The sequence below is a fragment of the Archocentrus centrarchus genome, chromosome 11 (genome assembly GCF_007364275.1).
Source record: "Archocentrus centrarchus isolate MPI-CPG fArcCen1 chromosome 11, fArcCen1, whole genome shotgun sequence".
NCBI classification, from domain to species: Eukaryota; Metazoa; Chordata; class Actinopteri; order Cichliformes; family Cichlidae; genus Archocentrus; species Archocentrus centrarchus.
Window position 1 is genome coordinate 19,849,407 of NC_044356.1, and position 21,603 is coordinate 19,871,009.

The window sequence follows — 21,603 nt, forward strand, 5'->3', positions numbered from 1 at the left end:
CTACAGTACGTGTGCGAATGTCTGTTTTCTTTCTTTTTTCCCTTTTTCTCGTGGAAATGCAACAACATGCATTTCACATTTGAGCGACCAAAGAATAAAACTGCTGCTGTCCTGGTCAGTACAGCTCACTCCAGTTGAAGCATGGATTACAGCATTCATAATAATTTGGCACCACCTACTGGTAGCAGCTCAGTACTGACTGCATAAAAGGATTTTGTTTGCTGACTGTGGAAACGAAACCAAATGTGATATATTAATGTTTTAGTTAAAAGCTGATGTACTTTTCACCCCCCCCCCCCCCCCCCTCTGTCTGCGGGCTCATTAATGTACATAAGCAACAATATATGGTTTGTTTGCTCTGTTCTCAATTCATGTTTGAGTAAATCTAGAAATATTGAGTGAGAAAGTCTTTCAGAGTTTGGGTAATGCAATATTCACAGGTTAGATGGGTTATATTAGTGGTTTTCAGATTTTTTTTTTTTTTTTTTGCCATACTACAATTCAGAATACAGAAAAGGTTGATGTCTACACCCAATATTTTCTATAGAAATAGAAATTGATCCAGGTGGAATTTCATCAAAGAAAAGGCCAGCAAACTTTGTTTTATTTTCTCTACAAAAATCATATTCACTCAACCAGGGTTGCCTCCTGGAGTGGCTCCATGCCCTACAGCACAAAATCACTGGGTTATATTTTCACTATACATGATGGTTGTTGGTACCTGATTTAAGAACCCTTTCTATCATCTTCTTATGGCTGAGGTAAAGAGAGGAACTTTGGAAAATATAAATTTTTCCCGAGTCCTGCTGCAAAATGCTTGGCGAGACTTGTGAGATTATAGAGCAGAGAAAGCACAACACTCACTAAAAGATTATATACACACACACACAAACAAAAGCGGTAACCTTTGGTTATTCAGTGACAGCTGGATGGTGTATTTGCTTTATCCCCCCCCCTTTTTTTTTTCCTTTTAAAGATGCATTTGTCATTAGGAAACTTTTAGTCATAGTATCCATGTAATATTTTTTGCTCAACAGGTCCACAGGCGTGGGGCATTTATTTAACTTCTTCAGAATATTTGTCTTCCTGTTGTAAGAGAACAAATGTGAGCAGAGTCCTAAATGCAAATTCTGTAACCTCAGCCACGAAGGCCAAGGTCAAGGAACCGTGAGTGTCAGTGAAAGGCCGATGAGGGTGTGGTTCAACTGAACAGATCTTGTGTGATAAGTGTTGTGTGACTAGACCAATATATAGTTTACTTTCACATGGATGTTCCCATTGTATTTATTAAATACAAAAAACTTCACCCACTCCTAATGTTTGGACGAATATGTATAATTAAAAAGAGGTTACTAAACTTGGGTGATCAACAGCAGTCATGTTGGACCAGTGATGGTGACTTCAGAGCCTATACAACTCAGCCTAAGGGTGCAACTCATGATTGCTTTAATTTCCTTTTAATATTTGCACCTACTGCAGTAGGCTATCTATTGCATGGAAAATGTTATCCATCATCTCTTCCTAAATGAAAACGCCCTCGTGCACTCACATGAATATTGCGTCTCTGACAGACACGACAAGCCCAGTCTACCGTGGTATATTACAACACTCCGGCTGACTTGTTACCATCCCGTGTCTCTTTGTAGTTTTCACAATATGGGTGCTCGATCAAACAGTGCGCCACTCAAATTACCTTCTCGCCTCGAAAGGTCGCCTTAATTATTTAGCATTTTAATTTGCTTAAACATACATTTTGTGTCAGATTTCATCTTTCGTGTCAAGAGTTTTCATATCAGTTTCATATGAGTGACAAGTGGCATCGCATAAATAAGAACGCAGAGATGAATTATTCTGAAGCCCCAGGGTCACCAGGTACTGAAAAAAAATGTCATCACACCTGAAAGAAAGACTTAAAAAACAACAAAACTGGCCCAAATGTGTGATGTCACGCACCTGTGACGAGGATAGAATTAAACGAACTACCTGGATCTGACAGCCTGGGGAGAAAAAAAAAAGAAAAGAAGAAGAAAAAAGAGTCATTTATCATGTAGTATCTCAGACCATTATGCACGCCCCTTCGAAAGGTTTACCTCCAATCAGACTTAGTGACTCTGACATAAACTTTTTTTTTCAGGCTTTCAAATTAAAAGCTTAAAAAAATGTTACAATTCGTTGTGGTTGAATGTGAAGCAGTGGTTTATTGCACAACACATTCAGACGTTGAGAAATTAACCGGATAAACCGAAAAAAAATAGTGCATAAAATTACGTAGCCTGATGCTTTTAATTTAAACCAATCTTTGATGTCACAATTCATAGATAAAACAACCGACAGCAATACAAAAAAAATAAATAAAAAATAGAAAACGGACGTAAGTTCTTCATTTATACACACTAGCTTACCTCTGATAGTCATTTTATGCCATTTTGATTTATTCGAAGAAAAAATAAATTACTGTACAGTATTTCAGGTGTTGTTATTTCGGGAAAGTTTGAAAGGCAGGCCACGGAGTTTTAATTTGATAACCGGAAACGTGGTTGCTAATTCCATTAGTTGACTTGAACTTCAACTCCCGTTCAAATATCCTGAGGGACCGAAGTTCCACTGGTTTGTCTACAGCTGGACGTGAAGAGGTTGGACACAAACTATAACCATAAAGACGTGACGAGAAACATTGTGTTTAATTGTAATATTACATTTTCCCAGTGAGCAAACTGAAGGAAATACCGGACGAGGTTTTTGATTTGACCTAATTTTTTTTCTCCAACAGGTTAGGTAGCTAACTAATCCGAAGAGATAATTGTTGGCTAATCTAATCCGAGTTTGTTAATCCTTTCACTCTTCTCCAGCAGCACGCACTTTAACGGAGTCGAGGAGGAGTGGCCGCACTCACCCAATTTGTCGTTGGGGGACTCGTCACGTAGATTCAGCAATACTTTGCCTGAAACTATGGAGAAGAAACTTGGGTGTAGTCAAACAGAAAGGTGACGCGGCTGTGAAGTCTGAAGAAGCAACTTAGGTTGCAGCGGAGTGCAACTCCTCGGGGCATGAAACCCTCCAACTTTACGCCGTGCCAGGAAACGACACGATGGCAGCATGCGGAAGGAGGAATCGGCCCAAGTTACTTATTTTCTTATTTGGTGTCACTTTAGTGGGATATCTTATATTTTTCGGACATAACTCGGGGAAAGAGAGTGCGACGAATCGACGGGAGGTCCCAAGAGAGGAAGAGTATGAGCTCCTTAAGAAACCAGTCTACGAGAAACCCCCCCTGGATATCAGCGCTCTGGGAGAAATGGGAAGAGCCGTGAAACTGGATTTGAACGAAGAGGAGAAAAGAAAAGAAGAGGAAAGTCTCAAAATGCACCAGATTAACATTTATGTCAGTGATAAAATATCGCTACACCGCAGGCTGCCAGAGAGATGGAACCCACGGTAAGTTAACGTTGTCTGCTGTTAGCACTATTAAAACCCAGTTGTAACGCTTAAGGGGAACCTGTGCAGTTTGGATGTCTCAGCAACACTATTATCCTGCTAAGTAAATGCCTCAGAGGAGATGTAGCTCACAAACTTGAGTCATTTGCTGTTGAGATGGAAGAGTAAATGCACCGTGCTTGCCTCTATTGGTCATCAAATCTAAAACGTCTGACTCTTAACCATGCTCCAACTTTACACAGCCAGCTCTCATTGTGTCATTCCAGTCACCCAATCTCCCCTCCACCTTTTCAATCTGCATCCTAACATCCTCACTCTCCAGTTGTAGTGAGCTGAAGTACGACTACAGGTCCTTGCCCACGACCTCTGTGGTGATTGCTTTCTACAACGAGGCCTGGTCTACCCTGCTGAGGACGGTCCACAGTGTGCTGGAGACGTCCCCTGACATCCTGCTGAAAGAGGTGGTGCTGGTGGATGACTACAGTAACAAAGGTATAGGCACAGATGGGGAAGAGAGACAGACTGATGGACAGGCAGTGGGCAGGAACACTGGGAGGCTGACAGTCATAAAGGACAGCAGAGCTGTTAGAGGTGCACACAGGAAGCACATGGACAGGCAGCAGTCAGATGATGAGGAGGATAGACTGACATATCAGCAATTAGCGAAGTCAAATAGAGATACTGGATGATAGAGACAGGAAGTGAAAACTGATATACAGTACCAGTCAAAAGTTTGGACACACTGACCAAATTAAATCTTCTGCTTATGGAAGATGTATTTCATAAGCATGTCTAGATAAACCTATAATAAATTATAACAGTAAATATTATAGGCAGTGTTTATTCTCAAGGACATTTTTTTTTTTTTTTGTTTGTTTAGAAACTTTAAGGGAGTGGTTCTAAAGTGTTTGGGATAAATGAAGCAATGCCTGCCTCTCCCTCAGCCCTTGGTTATACTTAGTAATTGTTGAACATGTAAAATAAAGAATGATGTAACTGTTTCCTCTTCATTTAATGCAGCTGTGGCTGAAAAGTACAAGATATTGTAGTAGATTTGTAATTTTATCCTAAAAAGGCTGTTGGGTGTGTCTTACTTACCTGCTTCAGAGATAACTCACCATTTCTCAATGAATGTGGCAAATGTGTATCAAGCAGTTTAACACCCTTTTCTCTAGAGATGGGAACTGGGACCCTGTCCCAAATGCATTAGAAATGTATGCCAGATAGCTTTTTTTAAAATTTTTTTTTTTTTTTATCAATGCTGGCTTGTTTTTCTAATAGTCACAATTTGCTAAAAAGGGACATGACACTCATGGCAGTGGAGCTGTTGCACACCTAAGGGAACACAGTATTATACAGTATTACTCATTTCCATCCATAGTTTGTAGCAGATTTTTCTCTTTGTGTTGTGATTTTGACAAACAGCTCTTGAGTCAGTGCCTTTATACAAACAAACAAAAAATAATTCAGATGTTTCATTTTGGTTTATCTGCTCATCTATTTAATTTCTCAAAGAGCATCTCAAGGAGCCGTTGGAGAAGTACATCTCAGGTTTGAGGAAGGTGCGTCTGATCCGGGCCACAAAGAGGGAGGGGCTGGTGCGGGCTCGGTTGCTCGGGGCATCCATCACGACAGGCGATGTGCTGACCTTCCTGGATTGTCACTGCGAGTGTCACGAAGGCTGGTTAGAGCCCCTGCTACACAGGTGAGAAAGCACTCGTCAGGAAAAGAAAGGGCTCCTCTCCTTGATTATTTTGTCAAAGTGTGGCCTTTAGAAAGGCTGTCTTTTAGTCCAGCTGTCACAGAGTGGGAAGCTCTGAATCTCTATCAGCCAGCTGCAGGAGCACTGTTACGTAGCTGTCTCTGACTCACTGCCTCAGTACTCCACTGGCTTTCAAGCAAGGATTGCACAAACAGTTACACAAACATTTGAGATAAACAAATTGCTTGCTTTGTAACACTGTTCCCTCCTAACATCAGCCTTTTTCTTGTTTTCCTCCACAAGGATCAAAGAGGAGCCGAAGGCCGTGGTGTGCCCTGTCATCGACGTGATAGACTGGAACACCTTCCAGTATTTAGGCAACTCTGGGGAACCTCAAATTGGGGGGTTTGATTGGCGGTTGGTCTTTACCTGGCACAGCATACCCAGCTATGAGCAGGAACGGCGGCGTTCACCCACTGATGTCATCAGGTGTGTGTGTCTTAAGGACTTTTTTATTGCCCAAGAATAGAAAAATCTCATATGAATATTTTCTGAGGACAGCTTTCAGGATGGCAGGTACATTATTACAGAACTTACACTGCTGACATACCATTCTTTGTCCTTCATCATGAGATAATTACATCTGTCTCATAAGGCTAGTTATAGTTAATAAGATGGAGCTTAATTATTGTCTGTGTTTTTTTTGGGGGTCATCTTTAGGTCTCCTACTATGGCAGGTGGTCTGTTTGCTGTGAGGAAGGACTACTTCCATTATCTGGGAACGTATGACACAGGAATGGAGGTGTGGGGAGGAGAGAACCTGGAATTCTCGTTCAGGGTAAGAACTATGTGTTTTCATATACATATCCCATATTATTTATGCAACATAGGCACAACGCACATACCAAATTGATATTTACAGGGTTAAGTTTGCATTGCTTTTGGGACTAAGGCCCCATTCACAATGTACATCACTGAAAAGGCGGCAATGTCTGGTTTAGATTTGTTGAACCATATGACAACTGCTCAATTTATGTGGAATCCACAATGAAAATAAAACTAAACATGGAATGAAAACAGGCCAAAGAGCTTAATACTTTAATTGGAGTGAAGAATTTGAACATCCCTTTCCTCCAATAACCATAATTTCCCAAAGGGAAGTAACCAAAAATATTTTCCAACAACAGTCCAGCTTTTCTGTTCCCTAGCTCCTCCACAACAAGACTGTGCTTTGTCTCCTGATTGAATCATGGCTGAGAGGCTAACCAAATCCTCGTGGTGGTGTTATTGATGTGTCTTAGATTTGGCAGTGTGGGGGCAGCCTGGAGATCCACCCATGCTCCCACGTGGGTCATGTGTTCCCTAAAAAGGCCCCTTACCCACGGAGCAAAGCGTTGGCAAACAGCGTGAGAGCGGCTGAGGTCTGGTTGGATGAATACAAGGCGATCTACTACCATCGTAACCCCCTCGCACGCCTGGTGAGTGTGCGCAGGTGGTGTGAGTGTTGCAAGTATTGTGAAGGGTGTGTGTGTGTGTGTGTGTGTGTGTGTGTGTGTGTGTGTGTGTGTGTGTGTGTATTCTTTTTAATTTTTTAAAGAAAATTCTTTGAGAACTGATTAACCCATTAATTTCACCAGTGAATACACTCGCCAGTACGCGCACAAAAAAATAACACACACTCCTTCTTCTCCCAAATTTTGCATACATATACACACACTGCATAAGAGCTCCCCTGATTAAGTGACACGAGGGATACATGAGCAGCAGACACCCAAGGTGACAGGGCATTCCGGTGTGTGATTACCACCTTTCCATGCTATATGGTGCCAGCGGGTGTCACCCACCTGTCCTTGAAATGGTGAGAGCAGTGCTGACCCACTGGGGTGCCCAGAGAGAGAGAGACAGAGAGAGAGAGACTGATAGTGTAGTTAACAGGAGAAGCTCTCTAAACACAGATCAGGTGGCGCTCATCTCGCAGAGAAGAGGTAGTCTTGCCAAAAAAAAAAAAAATGCACTAAGTCCTCCAAACTGGTAATGCATCTAACTGTAAATCAAACAGGAAGAGCAAAAGCAGTTCCTGTCAAAAGTTTGGACACACCTACAGTAAGTGTGTCCATGTCTCAGTTAAACTTTAGAGGTGTGCTTACACAACAAACAGTATCTGTTTCAATAGAATTATGATATGGGTGGAGCTGTCGTTTCTCTGGATTTCTCCATTTTGCAAAATATTGCGAAACCCACAATTTAGCTTGACACACAATTATACTACAAGCACAGTGGCGTGGTGGTTAATGACAGCAAGAATATCCTGGGTTCAAATCCACCGTCTGGCTGGGGCTTCTCTCTGTGTGGAGCTTGCATGTTCTCCACGTGTCTGCGTGCGTTCTCTCCTGGTACTCTGGCATCCTCCCACAGTCCAAAGACATGCAGGTAGTAGGATTAGGTTAACTGGTGATTCTAAATTGCCCATAGGTGTGAATCTGAATCTGTTTCTCTGTGTTAGCCCTGCGACAGACCTGTCCAGGGTGTACCCTGCCTCCACACCCCCTCCCTCACGCCCGCAACCCCTTAATTGGATAGGTGGAAGAAGATGGATGGATGGGAAAAATGATTGCAGTCTTCTGGATGAATGTTCTGTGCCTGTTTGTCTTCTGTAGTCTGCTGCTGCCCATTAATGTTAGCTCTTATAAAGGTGATGCAAAATGGTTGCAAAGCATGTCTGCAAAGTAGTTTCTCTAGATGCTGAGGACATTCACAATAGATGCATTTAGTAATACATTTGTGTAAAGAATGAATGACTAAGCTATGCAGCTACCCTTTGCATTCACATGCGTTCATGATTATGAATTAACCTGAGTTAATCTAATATAGTCATGGTTAATTTTTAACATGCCTTTTCCCTGACATTTTGACAGCCTGCGACGCTATCACCCCCAATCCCCCAGGCAAAGAAAAAAAAAAAAAAAGAAACAAAATAAAAAAAAAAAGTCAGTAGGCAGTGAGTCCTGCAAGTAAATTGGGGTTTGCATAGGGAGAGGACACTGAGACAAGTTGAGTTACCTGGCAGCCAACATGAGTTATGTTTATAGCTCCATGTTAATTAGTAACCAAGCAGTGTTAAAGCTAAATAATCTACATTCCAAATGATGCAGGATGACGCAGGCAAAGGAGTGAGTCTGAGAGCTGTACCCTGAAGGGATATTCTGATTTAACACTGGATGATTATGAGGGAAAGCCAGGGTACTACCACAATGGTAATTAAGATATCAGTTCATGTTGTTACGTTGGTAGGAGTTTGCATGCATTGATATTATAGAAATGACCAGTTGCAAACGATGATGGCTCTAGAGATGCATATTTTTCCACCAAAAAGAGCAAAATATAATCCTTAATAAATAAATATGAGGACTGTAAAAATATAATTTAGGCTGCAACCAAGACCAGGAAGGAAAGCTGGCAAAAAAAAAAATGCAGACTGTGAAAGTTAATAGGCTTATAAATCACTGCCCCATTAATAAGGCATGAATATACTGACTGTAATTACAGTTGTGTATTCTGTGAGCTAAATGTGTCGCTTAGCTGTATTTTTATAGCATGTAAGGCAAATTTAGCCTTAATCTTTGAGCTGCAGCTCTTATGAGGTCACCAAGTAATCTACAAGGCTTTAACGCTCTGTTTTAGGATTTACTGTATTTTGCTATACAAAAGCCTAGAAAACAATGGAATGACTTTGAAATTGCTTGCTCCGAACAGGAAAAACTGACCCAAGGAATTAAATTCCTGGCACAGAAAATTTGTAAATCTCATTTTTGTTTGTAGAGAAAACCAAAGGGCCCTCTTACTATAGATGCACCAAGATCCACAGGATCTTCTAGGAAACCTGACACTTTTTTTTTTCAAGAGAATAGATTGGTCAATAAGCAGTGAGCTCTGGAAGTTATACCCCAGGTTACAAAGTTACTGCAGGAATTACCTGTAAAAGTGAGTTAACTTGCTTTGTAGTACAGCCCTCTGGAATAATTCGCTTTTGTTTTCCACTGCTGTTTCACTAATTGGCACCTCTGTGCTCTTGGCTTCTAGTTGCTCCCTTAGGTTGTTTCCAGGGACCATTTATTCATTCATCTCGTGGACTGTCGCTGGGCTGGTTGCCCTTACCTTTGCATTTCATTGGGGTATTTACTGATCCTTAATTTAAGTCTTATCAGCCTGGTGAGCTATGGTATCCTGGACTAGCCCTCATTGTTCTGATAGTCCACAGTGGTCCTAGCCATTGACAAAGGACTGCATCCTTTGGGACTTTTTCTTCTGACTAAATAGACTGATGAATAGCCAATTAGAGCTGTGTTTGGGCAGACCACCATCATCCATCATCCTGCAGTGCTGTTGAACCGTTCTTCCAGCAGGGAAGGTGTGCTGAGCATATGCTTGCTGGCACATTAAAGTGGAGATGGCGTTCTTCCTCATAATCTAGTGAACTATTCTTTATCAGTGTGATGTGGCCACGTGTAACTCTGTATCCATAATAGTGTTTACACTGGAACAAACTGTTTGCCAACACATACAGAGATGCTTGTAGAATTGACACCTGGTTCCTGTTTGACTGTTTGAAGTTCTGTTTGTTTGAGGGTGTGCTAGTATTTGGCATTGCATTATGTATGGACCATAGATGGTGCTATTGTATTCCATTTGAGCCCACTGTTATCTTATGAATACCTCTTCTGACACAGCAGCTGTCTGATGGTGACTGCATCGACAGTGCTCTCACTTAAGATCTTTATTTGAATATGAGACGCCACTGGTGATACTTTTCACGATGTAGAGCAATTCTGTTCTTCCTGATGTTTTGTCAGTTCGTTGATCCAGAAAAGTGAATTTAAAATAATCACGCTGAACTGTCATTTATCATCTTTGTCTTCAGGAGGCCTTTGGAGATGTAACAGAGCGGAGGAAACTCAGAGAGAAGTTGGGCTGTAAGAGCTTCAGGTGGTACTTGGATAACATTTACCCCGATATTCACATCCCACAAGATCGGCCAGGCATGTTTGGGATGGTGAGGACGAAGTAAGCTGTATGAGCTTCTGTAGGCTATGTTGTATCACTGCCTAAAGACATTTTGTTACTGCTTTTTTGATAGCTTAAGAACCGGGGCAAGGCCAACTACTGTTTTGACTACAACCCTAAGGATGAGCAGGTGCTGGTGGGCGAAAGGGTCAGCCTCTACTTGTGTCACGGTATGGGCCAGAACCAGGTAAGGAATGCCAGTGACTGGTGCCTCATCAGATGAAAAGGCACCTGCTTCTTCCTGTGCTGAACAGGTCACCAAACCTCTAACATGTTTGCAAGCTAGTTTGCTGATTAGCTACTCAGCCGGTAGCCCCTTTTTTTAAAGCACGTGAACACAAATTTTAGTTGGGTTTGATTAAATGTTTATTTGGTCCTTGCTTTTTGAAATCAAACACAACACGCTGTTTGGCCGTGATCTGTGGGCTACAGTACTCATTTGTTCACTCTCACAGGATCACACAGTTGATCCTGGCACTCACCAGTCACTCTGATATGGATGCCCTCTCTTCATATAGCTGAGACAAAATAAATGTTTAATATTCCAGTTTAGTGCTTCTCCAAACATTTTTTTTTTCCTCACACACAAAACACTGCTGCCCAACTCATTATAATGACAGAAAGGCACGATCACATCATCACTGTGCTTGCGACCTTACATTGGGATGCTTTTTAGATTTATAATAATTGTATTTCTCGCTGTTAAAGCCTTAAACAGCTTCGCTATTGAATACATCACTGATTTACTGACCTCATAAATGCCCTCTGGACCCTTTAGATCAGGATATGGAACCCTGCTGGTTACTCCCAGGTTATAATGAAGGGTGATTGGGCTTTTGGTATTACAGCCTTCATACTATGAGACTTTCCTTCCAGTGTGTTCAGGTCCTTTGGCCATTCTCAGTTTATTGCCCTGTGTCTGGTGTTATTTAGTTTTGTAAAGCAATTTGTAACATTAAGTGATCACTATCACTCCTTTGGGATGTGTTATTGACTAGTAAAGTTAACCAGTGTTTTCATGACTGCAGTAGTTTGTGTGCTTGTCTGCTTGTATGGAGACTGTTCTGAGTTCTACTGTTTTCTACAAGCCACGTTAAGGTTTGAATCAAGTTTAATTCTAATTTTATTCTTTAATTCTAATCTTTACTGTGTCTTCACATTCAGTGATATTAATATGTACCAGCACATTTGATAGCAATAATTAGAAATGGCTCTTGAGCTGTGTGTTGCTATACTTCTGATCACATTTACTTGCCATCTCCTTATTCCCTGTCTTCTCCTTCACTACTTCCTGTTTTACATTTATCATAGACAAAGGTAATCATGGATATAAATAGCGCCTCAGTTTCTTTTAAATTAAGGACATAATCATCCTTTTTCCTCCCGGACTGCAAGGGTTTGTGTTTGTACTTTTACAGATTTGGGAATAATGAATTTCTTCTATTTCAGGCTGCAAAATTATATGATGGCTTTGTTGATACAAAGGGAGTGTAAATTTCCCAATGCCATTTCTTTGTGATATTCAGTAGTCCATGAAGCACTATGAAATTTAGCATTGTTATTCCAGAACCTCTCTGTGGACACAAAGTGATGTTATTGTAGAAAGTGGGAATAGCTGCCTTATGAGACTACTGCACCTGCTGCAGAATCACATTACATATTTTCACAAACACACGCAGAAGCCATCTCTCTTTAAACGGTGCTCATCTTCTGCTGCTGTATCCCAACTTAAAGGTTTGACGTGTTCTGTGTTCAGAGATGCTCTTCTGCAAGCCGTTGTTGTAGCAAGTGGTCATTTGAGTTACTGTTGCCTTCCTGTCAGCTCCAAGCAGTCTGGCCATTCTCCTGACTTCTGACATCAACTAGGCATTTTCACCCAGAGAGCTGCTGCTCACTGGTTGCGTTCTCCTTTTTGTACCATTCTCTGTAAACCCTAGAGATGATTGTGTGGGGCAATCCCAGTAGATCAGCAGTTTCTGAAATATTCAGAAGACCTGCCTGGCGCCAATAGGTATGCCACATTCAAAGTCCCCTAAATCCCCTTTTTTCCTTGTTCTGATGCTCGGTTTGACCTTCAGCAGGTTGTTTTGACCATGTCCGCATGCCTTAAAATGCTGCCATGTGATTGGCTGATTAGATATGTGCATTAATAAGAAGTTGAACAGGTGTACCTAATAAAGTGACCAGTGAGTGTATACTTTTATTTATCTGTTTAAATTTCACAAAGATTTAAATCCCAGTTTTGTCTCTTCCCACAGTTTTTTGAATATTCTGTGGATGGTGAGATCTGTTACAACACGAGGGAACCTGCTGGATGCATCGTAGGTGACAGCATCAGTACATACTTGACTGTCCAACTGTGCAAAAAACCTGGGCAGCCTGTACCTGTGGACCAGAAATTTATCCTCCGAAAGGTAAGCTATCGAGTATTTTAGTCTAGTCAGTTTCTTTTGAATCCAAATTTTCACTGAGACTGTTGAAAGAGTAAGTAATATGGTGACACTGAAATTGCAGCATGTAATTAATTTTTGAGGTGCTGTCTGGGAAGAGAAACTGTGGAATATAAAATCAGCATCGGGGCCAAAATATAGTTTTCTGTTGAGTTTTCCCTGACATCTTGTTGATTTTTCATTATTGCTTATTATTTTCCTTTTTAAACTGTCACAATGTTTCAAAAGATCAGAACCAAATAGTGAATTAAACTGATTCTATAGTTCCTTGCCTTTCCAGCGACCTTCTAACCACCGTCCTAGTTTCTCTTCCTCCATAGACTATATCTTTTTATTCCAAACTCAAATTCTGAAAATCCTACAGGCTTTTAACAATGACACATCATTGTTCTGTGTGTTTAAAAAAAACAAAAAAACCCCGCAGTGGATTCAAATTTATACTATATAACTGTATGTAAAATAGTATAATAGTAGCAAGCTGAGGATTCACCACACAATCCTGGGAGTTAGTGTGGTTTGAATGCAGTTACATCACACTATCTAAATGTAAATGGATCCAAAAAAACATGGAATGAATGCAAACGTATGTGAAGAGTGGGGGGACCGGACAGTAGGAGGGAAAATGGAAAGTGAAGCAAACAATAAAAGTACAGATCAATCTGGGCAGGTCCTCTGTGTTCCAGTCGTAAGCTTTTTCACTCTTAAAACTGTGATGTTCAAAGAATAATGAAAATAATATCGCAGAGCTGATGTTTGTTCTGTAGACATGTATTGCTAACGACTATTTTTAAAATACTTTTCAGGATGGGAGTCTGTATCATGTCCACAGCAGCAAGTGTGTTGAGGCAATAGATAAGACAGACAATGGGACACCAGCACCCTCACTCCAACCCTGCTCCGATAGCCTCCACCAGAAGTGGTTCTTTGAAGAGAAGATGTAATGCTACAGACCTAGAATATGTTTGCCTTGCCCTTAAAGGACCTCAAATGAGGACACCTTTGTGCTTCCTTCCAAACTTAAACCTCTACAAAATTTTGCTCACTGGGTGAAATCTACCAGTGCTTACTTTCTACAGTTCTCGTGGAGTTTGTATGCACCACTTTATGCAGAAAGGGGCAGATAAGCATCTAAAAGAAACAAAACGACACCTTTTATAAATCGGTCAGCAAGCTCTGATCATCATATGAGCTAGTAGCTGGTATTGCAGTAATTTTCAGAGGCATGTCACGGGGTGTCATTTGATATTTTTGTCTTCTCCTGTAGAAGGGGCTAAATCTCCTTGCTGTAAAATTTTTTTTATTCTGCTCTCTTTGTGAAGAGGAAGTGGAACAAATTTTCAGGTATTTAGTTGAGAGTCTTTTCAGGATGCTATAAGAGTGCTTGCTACTCCTTGCTACGTACCAGTAGCTTAATAAAAAAGGCATTGTGCAAGTACCTAACACCTCTTCAGCTTAATCACTAACTACTGATGGGAGAAACTCCAGATGTATTCGGTTCTTGCCTGCTTTGAATGAATATGAATCAAAGGTAAAAATGACTTGGGTTATTTTGCTAGCTTTTGTAATAACTTTTTTTCAGTGCAGCATAATTCTGTTTTGTGCTCTTTCATGAAATGCAGCTTGAAAAGACTAAATTATAGCCATAATTTAAGGATTTACTTCATGTGGTGTCAAGTTTGTTTTAAAATGATTTATTTTATAGATGATACTAATTGCTGTGGTATTTTGAGGCAGTACGTATGGGCAGATATGGAGGTGTTCCCCTTATGAGTTGCTCTGTTGGGTTGCCCTGAAATGGTTCTGTGTCCATCTGTCAGGATCAGAGAACTATAGATCCCTATGAAGCAGTGTTGTGGTCACTTGTGTGACTGTCCCACAGGCTGTGGAGGGAGTGTAAGAGAAATGCAGTACAGGAGTAGACAGTTGTCGGTGTCTTCAGATTCTAGGATGCCAGATGGTTTTCTGATAGATTCCCTGGTCCTCTCTGAATTCTTTATCACCTCCTGTTTCTCTGTGTGTCAAAGGCAATCAGCGGAGGGCTTATCTTTCTGGCTTACGCCACACAAATCCTCCTCAGATGAACACTTGTATACTTGTGTGCTTTAGGTTTGATTTATGAACGTAAGTCATAAAGAGCGGAGTTTTTGGCAGCAGAAGCAGATAATGGAGGAGACCAAATGAAGCAATTTGCAACCTTTTTTTTCACCATTAACCTCCACAGGCTGCTTGCCCATCAATCTGAAAGGAGTTCTGTTATGAACTGATGTTAGGGCACATTTGTGCTGAAATGGATTTTTGCTATTGATTCAGAATGTATGCTCGCAATATGGAAAAAGAGGGGATAGAAAAAGACATTATATACAGTATAATTGCTGGGACTTGAGTAGTCACAATCCCTTCTGTTGCCAAATTGAATGAATGTAAGGTCTCAGTCACACAGACCTGTTGGCAACCAGATGGAAACCACCAGTCACAAGGGAAGAAGGTGTATTTCTTGACTGGTTGCAGATGGTTGCTAGCAGTCACTGTGAAAGTGATTGCTAAAGCTCCAGTCAAACAGGCCAGAGACCGGTCGCTGACCGCCTGGTGACTACTGGTCTTTGGTGGGACCATTTGGTGAGTGGTTTCTAGAAGTTGCTGGTAGTTGCCAGCATGAAATTGGTTCATAAGAGGTATACAGTCCTGCACTGAAAACCCCCTTGAGATTGCTTTGGTCACTAGCAGTTAGCTGCTGTTAGCCGTAGTTTGCATGGAAGATGCAGACTTGCTAACACTTGCAAACTGTTTGGTAAATGTTAGTGAAACTGTGCAAGGCGAACGTTCTGTGTGTGGTTTGCACTGCAGTTTTCAAGTTTCACTACAGAGATGTGTGCAGACAAGTCTGCGTATTTCATGTGGACTACAGGCCACCGCGACAATCTGCTAGTGAGCAAAGCAATCGGATGGATGTTTTTGGTGTAGCACCCTCTTTGCGAATTATTTCAACTTGTAGCAGCCAGTACCTTCCAGAAAATGCTCGCCAACTGGGTGGGGAGTACACTTTTCCCCCTTTCGACCGGAGGTTGCTAGTGAGTCACTGAATGGTCTCTAGTCCTGTGTGACCCGGGCCTAAAGTAATGGGATACTGCAAGAGTCTGTGTTTTATTTGCCACTCTGAACATGCATTAAAAGTTTTATTGCACTGTGCAGTTTAAAAATTGTACCATCACATATTTACTGGTTTTGGATCTGACTCCATATGCAGTAAGTTTAAAACATAGTTGAATGTTGATATAATTCATGGATTTAAGTTTACAGTAGTTCATAAAGGCTTTTTTGTAAAGCTTACACATTATTGTGTGGACAGTGCTAAGTAATACGTGAAGTGTACCAAATGACCAGTAGGAAACTTGTGGTTGGTTTCACAAAAAATGAGGACATTTGACTCAGGAGTGTTTGATGTGTCGTAAGGCTAAAACAGTGACACCTGTTGATCCTTTGTCTCCATACAAGAGCACTTTATGCCTTAGAAAAGTTGAAACGACTTGCGTGGAATTCATAGACCAGGGCAATCTTAAAGACACTTCTTCTCTTAGCTTTCCATAACTTTAGTGTGCATCATACATTATTGGTGAAACTTCCCTTTTGATGCATTGCTAATGCTTTATGTATTGAACACTTAAGAAGTGGCAGCTCTTCAATTTTCAATCAGTTTACATCTTTGGCCTGAGTGGAGGGTAAATGTTATATCATGCTGTTAAAAAGGGTTATTTATCATCCCTGTAGCCATCTGTTATTCCAACCATGCCCTATGTAGTAAAACATTTTTAATGTGATGCTATATTTTTGTATGCTAATTTGATATGGTGCAAGCTGCAGCAATAAAATTGATATTTTCCAGTTTAGGATTATATCTCTGTGGCAGGTCATATAGGGATTTATATAAACCAAATGCGTGTCATTAATACAGATTTTCCAGGGACCTGTTATAGCACTTGAACCTGTAAAGTGGCTGATTGCATTGTGACCCAGCATTAATAGACCACGTAGTGCTGTTATACAATATCATGCAAAAACAGTATCTCCTGACATTTCATTTACTAATGTGGTAAATATGCACTAATAATAATGCTGGAATTCAAGATCATGTCTGTTGTATTAATGGTGTCAGTAACTCCAGTGGCCTTATATTGTAAGTAAGAAACTGAAGGATGTAATGAATGCAGTTTTTAAAAAATAATTGTAAAAATCTAATAAATGGACTACATTTGATTCACGTTGCCCCTTTTATTGTCAATTTATCATTTGCTAATATGCTTTTTTTTTTTTTTTTTAAATATTCAGTTTTATGTCTTTAAAACGTATATTAACATTGGAAACAAAACATACAAAATACCCTAACCCTCCAACCATATCTGATTGTATTGATCACCAGCTGCTGAGTGAGATTGGTAAAATGTGGCACCCGTGCCAAGTCGCCGTTTCCTCCGATGTTGACACTGCCTTGCAAGTCTCTCAGTTGGTCATTGGTAGTGATCTGCTTTCTGGGATTGCAGGGTGTGTGGGTTGTACCTTTGTGTCACAGGCATGAAAAGGGAGCGAGTGCTACATGCAAACTTTTAATTTTTTGCACCTTTCATATGATATTAGACATGCTAACAACACACTACTTGTTACCCTTGAGCTGAAATGGAAAAATGTCTCACACAGGATGACATGCTCTGATGGAAAACTTGCCAAAAACAAACTTCACATTCTGACAAATGCCACGGCGCCAATCTGCTCCTTCCCAGGACGAGTATTGCTGTGGAAGCCTGTGATGCTGCTGTCTCTTACATTGTCTTGTCCTAATCTTTTGGGTACGTCCCTTTGAAATAAGTGGTACAAAATAGCTCTTTGAAAATTTCAGAAACCCAGCAAATGCATCCACAGAAACGCTGTATGTTGTCACGGTCTGTTCACTCAGTGTGGAGCTAATTTTTGATCCAGTGTGGCATACGTGCAGGACTACGCTCTCTCACACCCTATATGTGTCTTTAATGATAATACAAAACAAGACTCCCTGCAGTGCAAGTCTTTGGAGATGCTCAGGCTCCAGTTGTCAGGGATGCAAAAGGAACTATAGGAGAAATACGCACACACTCACACTCAAACACACTGATTGGAAGCCATTTTCACACTGCATGTCAGTTTGGTTTATGTAATCCGCAATACCCAGAACAGCTCAGGAGCAGTGGCTGCTGGCAGCGAACACTAGATGACACACTTTCACTTTCAGGAGGGGCTCCAGACTGCGCGGAAAACATGTGAGGCCTAGATACAGAGATGGAATCAAAGAAGAAGGCAGCAAGGAGTCCGTGAAGTCTCTCAGTTGGTAAATCTGTAACAACCAGCACCGACTATTTCTTCACTTCAATAGTTGTTTGAGCAGCATTTCAGTAATATTTGCTTGATCGTGTGTGTCATTATTTTCATTAAATTCAGCTTTTCTTGGAAGCTTGAAAGAGAGAGAGGAACTCACAAAGTAATTAACTTTCCCAGATTTTGATACTACAGAAGTACAAAATCATTAATGCAGCTGTTGAAAGACAGGCAACACATAATACACTTTACTGTGCAGAAAATCAAGGCGAGCCAGCAAATAAGAATGTTTCAAAACAGCGTTATGTGAGCACATGGAACAAGGAAACGGATGATGTTTGATGATACGTTTCTAAATACTTAATGGGCCGAATTCACAGGCGTGCCTTGATTTAAGCCTTTTCCAGTCGACTTCAGTGTAGGATCAAACTCATCTAATCCGCGTCTGTGAAACCAGCCAATACAGCATCAAAGGCAGATTACTTGTTGCTTATTTGGTTTTAATCACCCCTGCTGTTTTTCCAGTATTGGACTTCTCACTCAAGGAACACTGTAAGAATCTTGGCTTTTCCAAATGTGATGCAGTTATATGGGCGGTTGGGTGGGAGGGCTCACCAATATAATGATTTGAATCCAAAATTTATGCACACAGCCAAGGCCTCCCTGGAGTTAATTGATAATTTACCAAACTTTCATTTTCCCACTGAACAATTTTATGATCTAATTCTCATTCTGAACTGTTTGAACATAAGTATAAATCATTAAAACCAGTAAAAGGGAATATTTGACTTGAATTATGAATTGCAGTTTTTCAATTATTGTCACAGTCGGAGCGAAGCTATGAATTAGCAGACCGAAGCTTTGTCAAAGACATCAGTGGATTAGGCCTTTTGCAATGAGTCACTTGTCACTTAGTCACACAGATGATTCTGACCACCGGTGCTCTGCTGCGGACTCACAACAGGTGGTTTTTCTTTTCACCCATGATAATCATGTAGCTGTTCTTGATTTGATGACACTGCTGGCAGACTGGGTCTAGGGATGGCAATCATGGTTGGTTGGCCCCCCCTTTTTTCTGTGTTCAAGGCTGAAATTTCTTCACTGTTGGGTAAATTGCCATGAAATTGGTTACAGATATGATTGGTGCCCAGAGGATGAATCCTAACGACTTTGGTAATCACTTGATTTTTTTTTCTATGGTGGCACCAGCACGTCAGTTTATTTTAACATCTACTACGTGATGGACGCAAAAATTATAGCTTAACTTTTCCTTAAGTAGACCGTTCTCTATGACCAAGCAGTAACCCTGGGCTATATCAGTGACTGTAGAAAACAAGTCTTTTATACAGTCACTGGGATATCCATCGCTTATACTGCCTGCAGTGGGCAACGGTTTTTCAGGACTTGTCTGCTTCAGAGGTAAAATGTGCAATCTAATGTTTATGGATTTTGATGTGCAGTAACCAAATATGAAAATTAAATTAGCTGACTGGCTAATGTTTCCAAGATGTTTGATTGTTTTTGCATTTTACCCTTATGTACAGTGGTTAGATGATTTTTTTCATCATGAATTATAAGCTTATGTCTTCTCATCTGTTTATGATCACTTCATATGATAATATTTCACCTTTCTGCCTTATGTAACAATTAAAAAAAATTAGAAAAAGGTCTAGATAGAGAAGACTCAGTGTGAAACATTTTAATCGAGTATAGTTTAATCAAAATTGGATGGATAGTTTAGGAAAATTGGCTATCTGAAAACTGGCATCTATCCCGATTTGGGCCATTTTTGCCAAAATTCAGGGGTCAAAATCTATAGCAGATCATGAAAACTAGAGCCAACCAACAATTTTGAGCATCATTTTCAGTTTCAGTAACCCCAAAATAGTGAAGTTTGACTACATTTATTTCAGAGGTGTTATGCTGTAGACCAGCACTATCTGTGTGAAATGCTGATCTCTATTTACTATGCAGAAGTGTCGTATTTCTCTCTCATTTGATACTCTGACATGGGTAGGCTGTGAGGTTGGTGAGCAATGCATTTACCAAATGTGTTTTATTTTAATACCTTAGTCTTCAGTTGTATGGCCAAAGCTGGAGTAAAATGCTGCAGTCGCATGCGGCACAAATTTATAACGACAATTTTCGCAATTTGTTGCTGGCTTTGTAAAACGCTGCGATACAGATTGCGTGTGATATTTATGGTGACACTGCAGATGGTTTTAATTATGAGGAGCACTTCCATGGTGGGAGTGAGGAGAACAGCACATACCACACCTGGCCTCTAATAAATGGAGTCTGTCACTCTTTTTCTCTCCCACAGTCCAGTGACATGGGAGAGCCTAGAAATATGAATGTGTGCTATTTATAATGTAGACGACTTTGATGTTTAACAAGAACTACAACAGTATACGGTACACCGGTTCCTTTTTTGTGCACTTTTTCCTACAAGCTGAAGTCCGCCCCATCAGACTCTAATAGGAGTCCTTCATGTTGTTTTCTTTCCTGCTGCATGCCATGTTGAAGCCAGTCTAAGAGCAAATCATATCTGGCAAAAAAATTATGTATTTTGCAAAAAGAGAACACCGAAGTCATATCAATTCACACGCCGGCAGACTGTGATTTTTCACAACCTCCCCGAACATAGCCTACATCGACAGAATGCCTCTTTAATGTGTTCCTACGAGATAAAATGCTTCCACAGGCGATTAACCATTCCACCCCACTCCCATTCATTTCACTTCATCAGATTACTTGATTGCTTGCTAAATGGACTGCCTCTCCCTCCAGGAAAAATACGGTATGTATTTCCTTTGGACAAAGTGGCAGCGGGTTGATGTATTTTTCCTCACTTGCTGTGTTTTTAGGCATTTCATCAGTCTTAGTTCAATTCAGTCAACCGAACCTCAGGTTTGAGCCACTGGTTTATATAATTCCAACAGATATTTTATATGCAGGTCTACACAGTAGCCCTGAGCTGTTTTGGGGGTTTCGGGCAGTGAATAGTGAAATTTTTTTAGTGAAACTGTCTCTGCTTTACAAAGTATATATGAATTAAACATGTTTCTGTTCCAATCTAACAGTTGTTTTCCTGCATTGTGGTTCAAAGCTCACAGCGACACAAACATTAAGCATGAGTTAATGAGTACCACTCATACATGACCATGAAATACAAGGCTGGAAGTATGAGGAAACAGCTGGCTGAGTTTTGTTCAAAGGCACCAAAATCCAGCTAAAGCTCATTAATTATGAAATCCTGTCTGTTATGTAAGTTTTATCTGTATGAAAACAACAACAAAAAGGTAAGCTGCAGTTGTGTGTGCAAGTTAGTGAGCTTCAGAGGATCTGGTGTGCAGATTTTGTTATTACCGTACTTGAAAGACCCAGGCCAGCTGTTTCCTCCTCTCAACGACAAAAAGTACACTTCCAAAAATATCAAACTAACTCAATATGTAACAACCTCAGAGGAAAATGGATCACCTCTCTCTCTCTGAGCCAGACCATTAACGACCCAGGTGTAAGGCTGCAACTTCTAAACTTGTGAAATTATGTGAATAGAGCACTGCTCAGAAAAGGCCCGGCAAGATCTCACTGTTTAATGCTGTGTTCTCATTG

General features: G+C 40.6%; 1 protein-coding gene across 4 annotated transcripts; it reads left to right on the top strand.

Annotated features, from left to right (window-relative positions):
* Positions 1–2,557: 2,557 nt before the first annotated feature.
* On the top strand, positions 2,558–16,884 carry galnt12 (UDP-N-acetyl-alpha-D-galactosamine:polypeptide N-acetylgalactosaminyltransferase 12). Of its 4 annotated transcripts, none has more exons than XM_030740935.1 (11): positions 2,558–2,633; positions 2,853–3,435; positions 3,758–3,927; positions 4,951–5,140; positions 5,441–5,626; positions 5,858–5,975; positions 6,439–6,615; positions 10,056–10,187; positions 10,272–10,385; positions 12,457–12,612; positions 13,452–16,884. In XM_030740935.1, the coding sequence occupies exons 2-11, from the start codon at positions 3,089–3,091 to the stop codon at positions 13,587–13,589; spliced, it is 1,728 nt and encodes a 575-aa protein (XP_030596795.1). In that variant the 5' UTR covers positions 2,558–2,633; positions 2,853–3,088; the 3' UTR covers positions 13,590–16,884. The 4 variants fall into 4 exon arrangements, with proteins under 4 accessions (XP_030596795.1, XP_030596793.1, XP_030596797.1 ...); XM_030740933.1 differs by having other exon boundaries at positions 2,564–2,633; positions 2,850–3,435; XM_030740937.1 differs by having other exon boundaries at positions 2,570–2,770; positions 2,850–3,435.
* Positions 16,885–21,603: the final 4,719 nt, after the last annotated feature.

Coding starts and splice junctions, on each gene's coding strand:
- galnt12 (XM_030740935.1), top strand. CDS start 3,089: ATGGCAGCATGCGGAAGGAGGAATCGGCCCAAGTTACTTATTTTCTTA. Junction 5,141..5,440: donor TTAGAGCCCCTGCTACACAG/GTGAGAAAGCAC, acceptor TTCCTCCACAAG/GATCAAAGAGGAGCCGAAGG. Junction 10,386..12,456: donor ACGGTATGGGCCAGAACCAG/GTAAGGAATGCC, acceptor CTCTTCCCACAG/TTTTTTGAATATTCTGTGGA.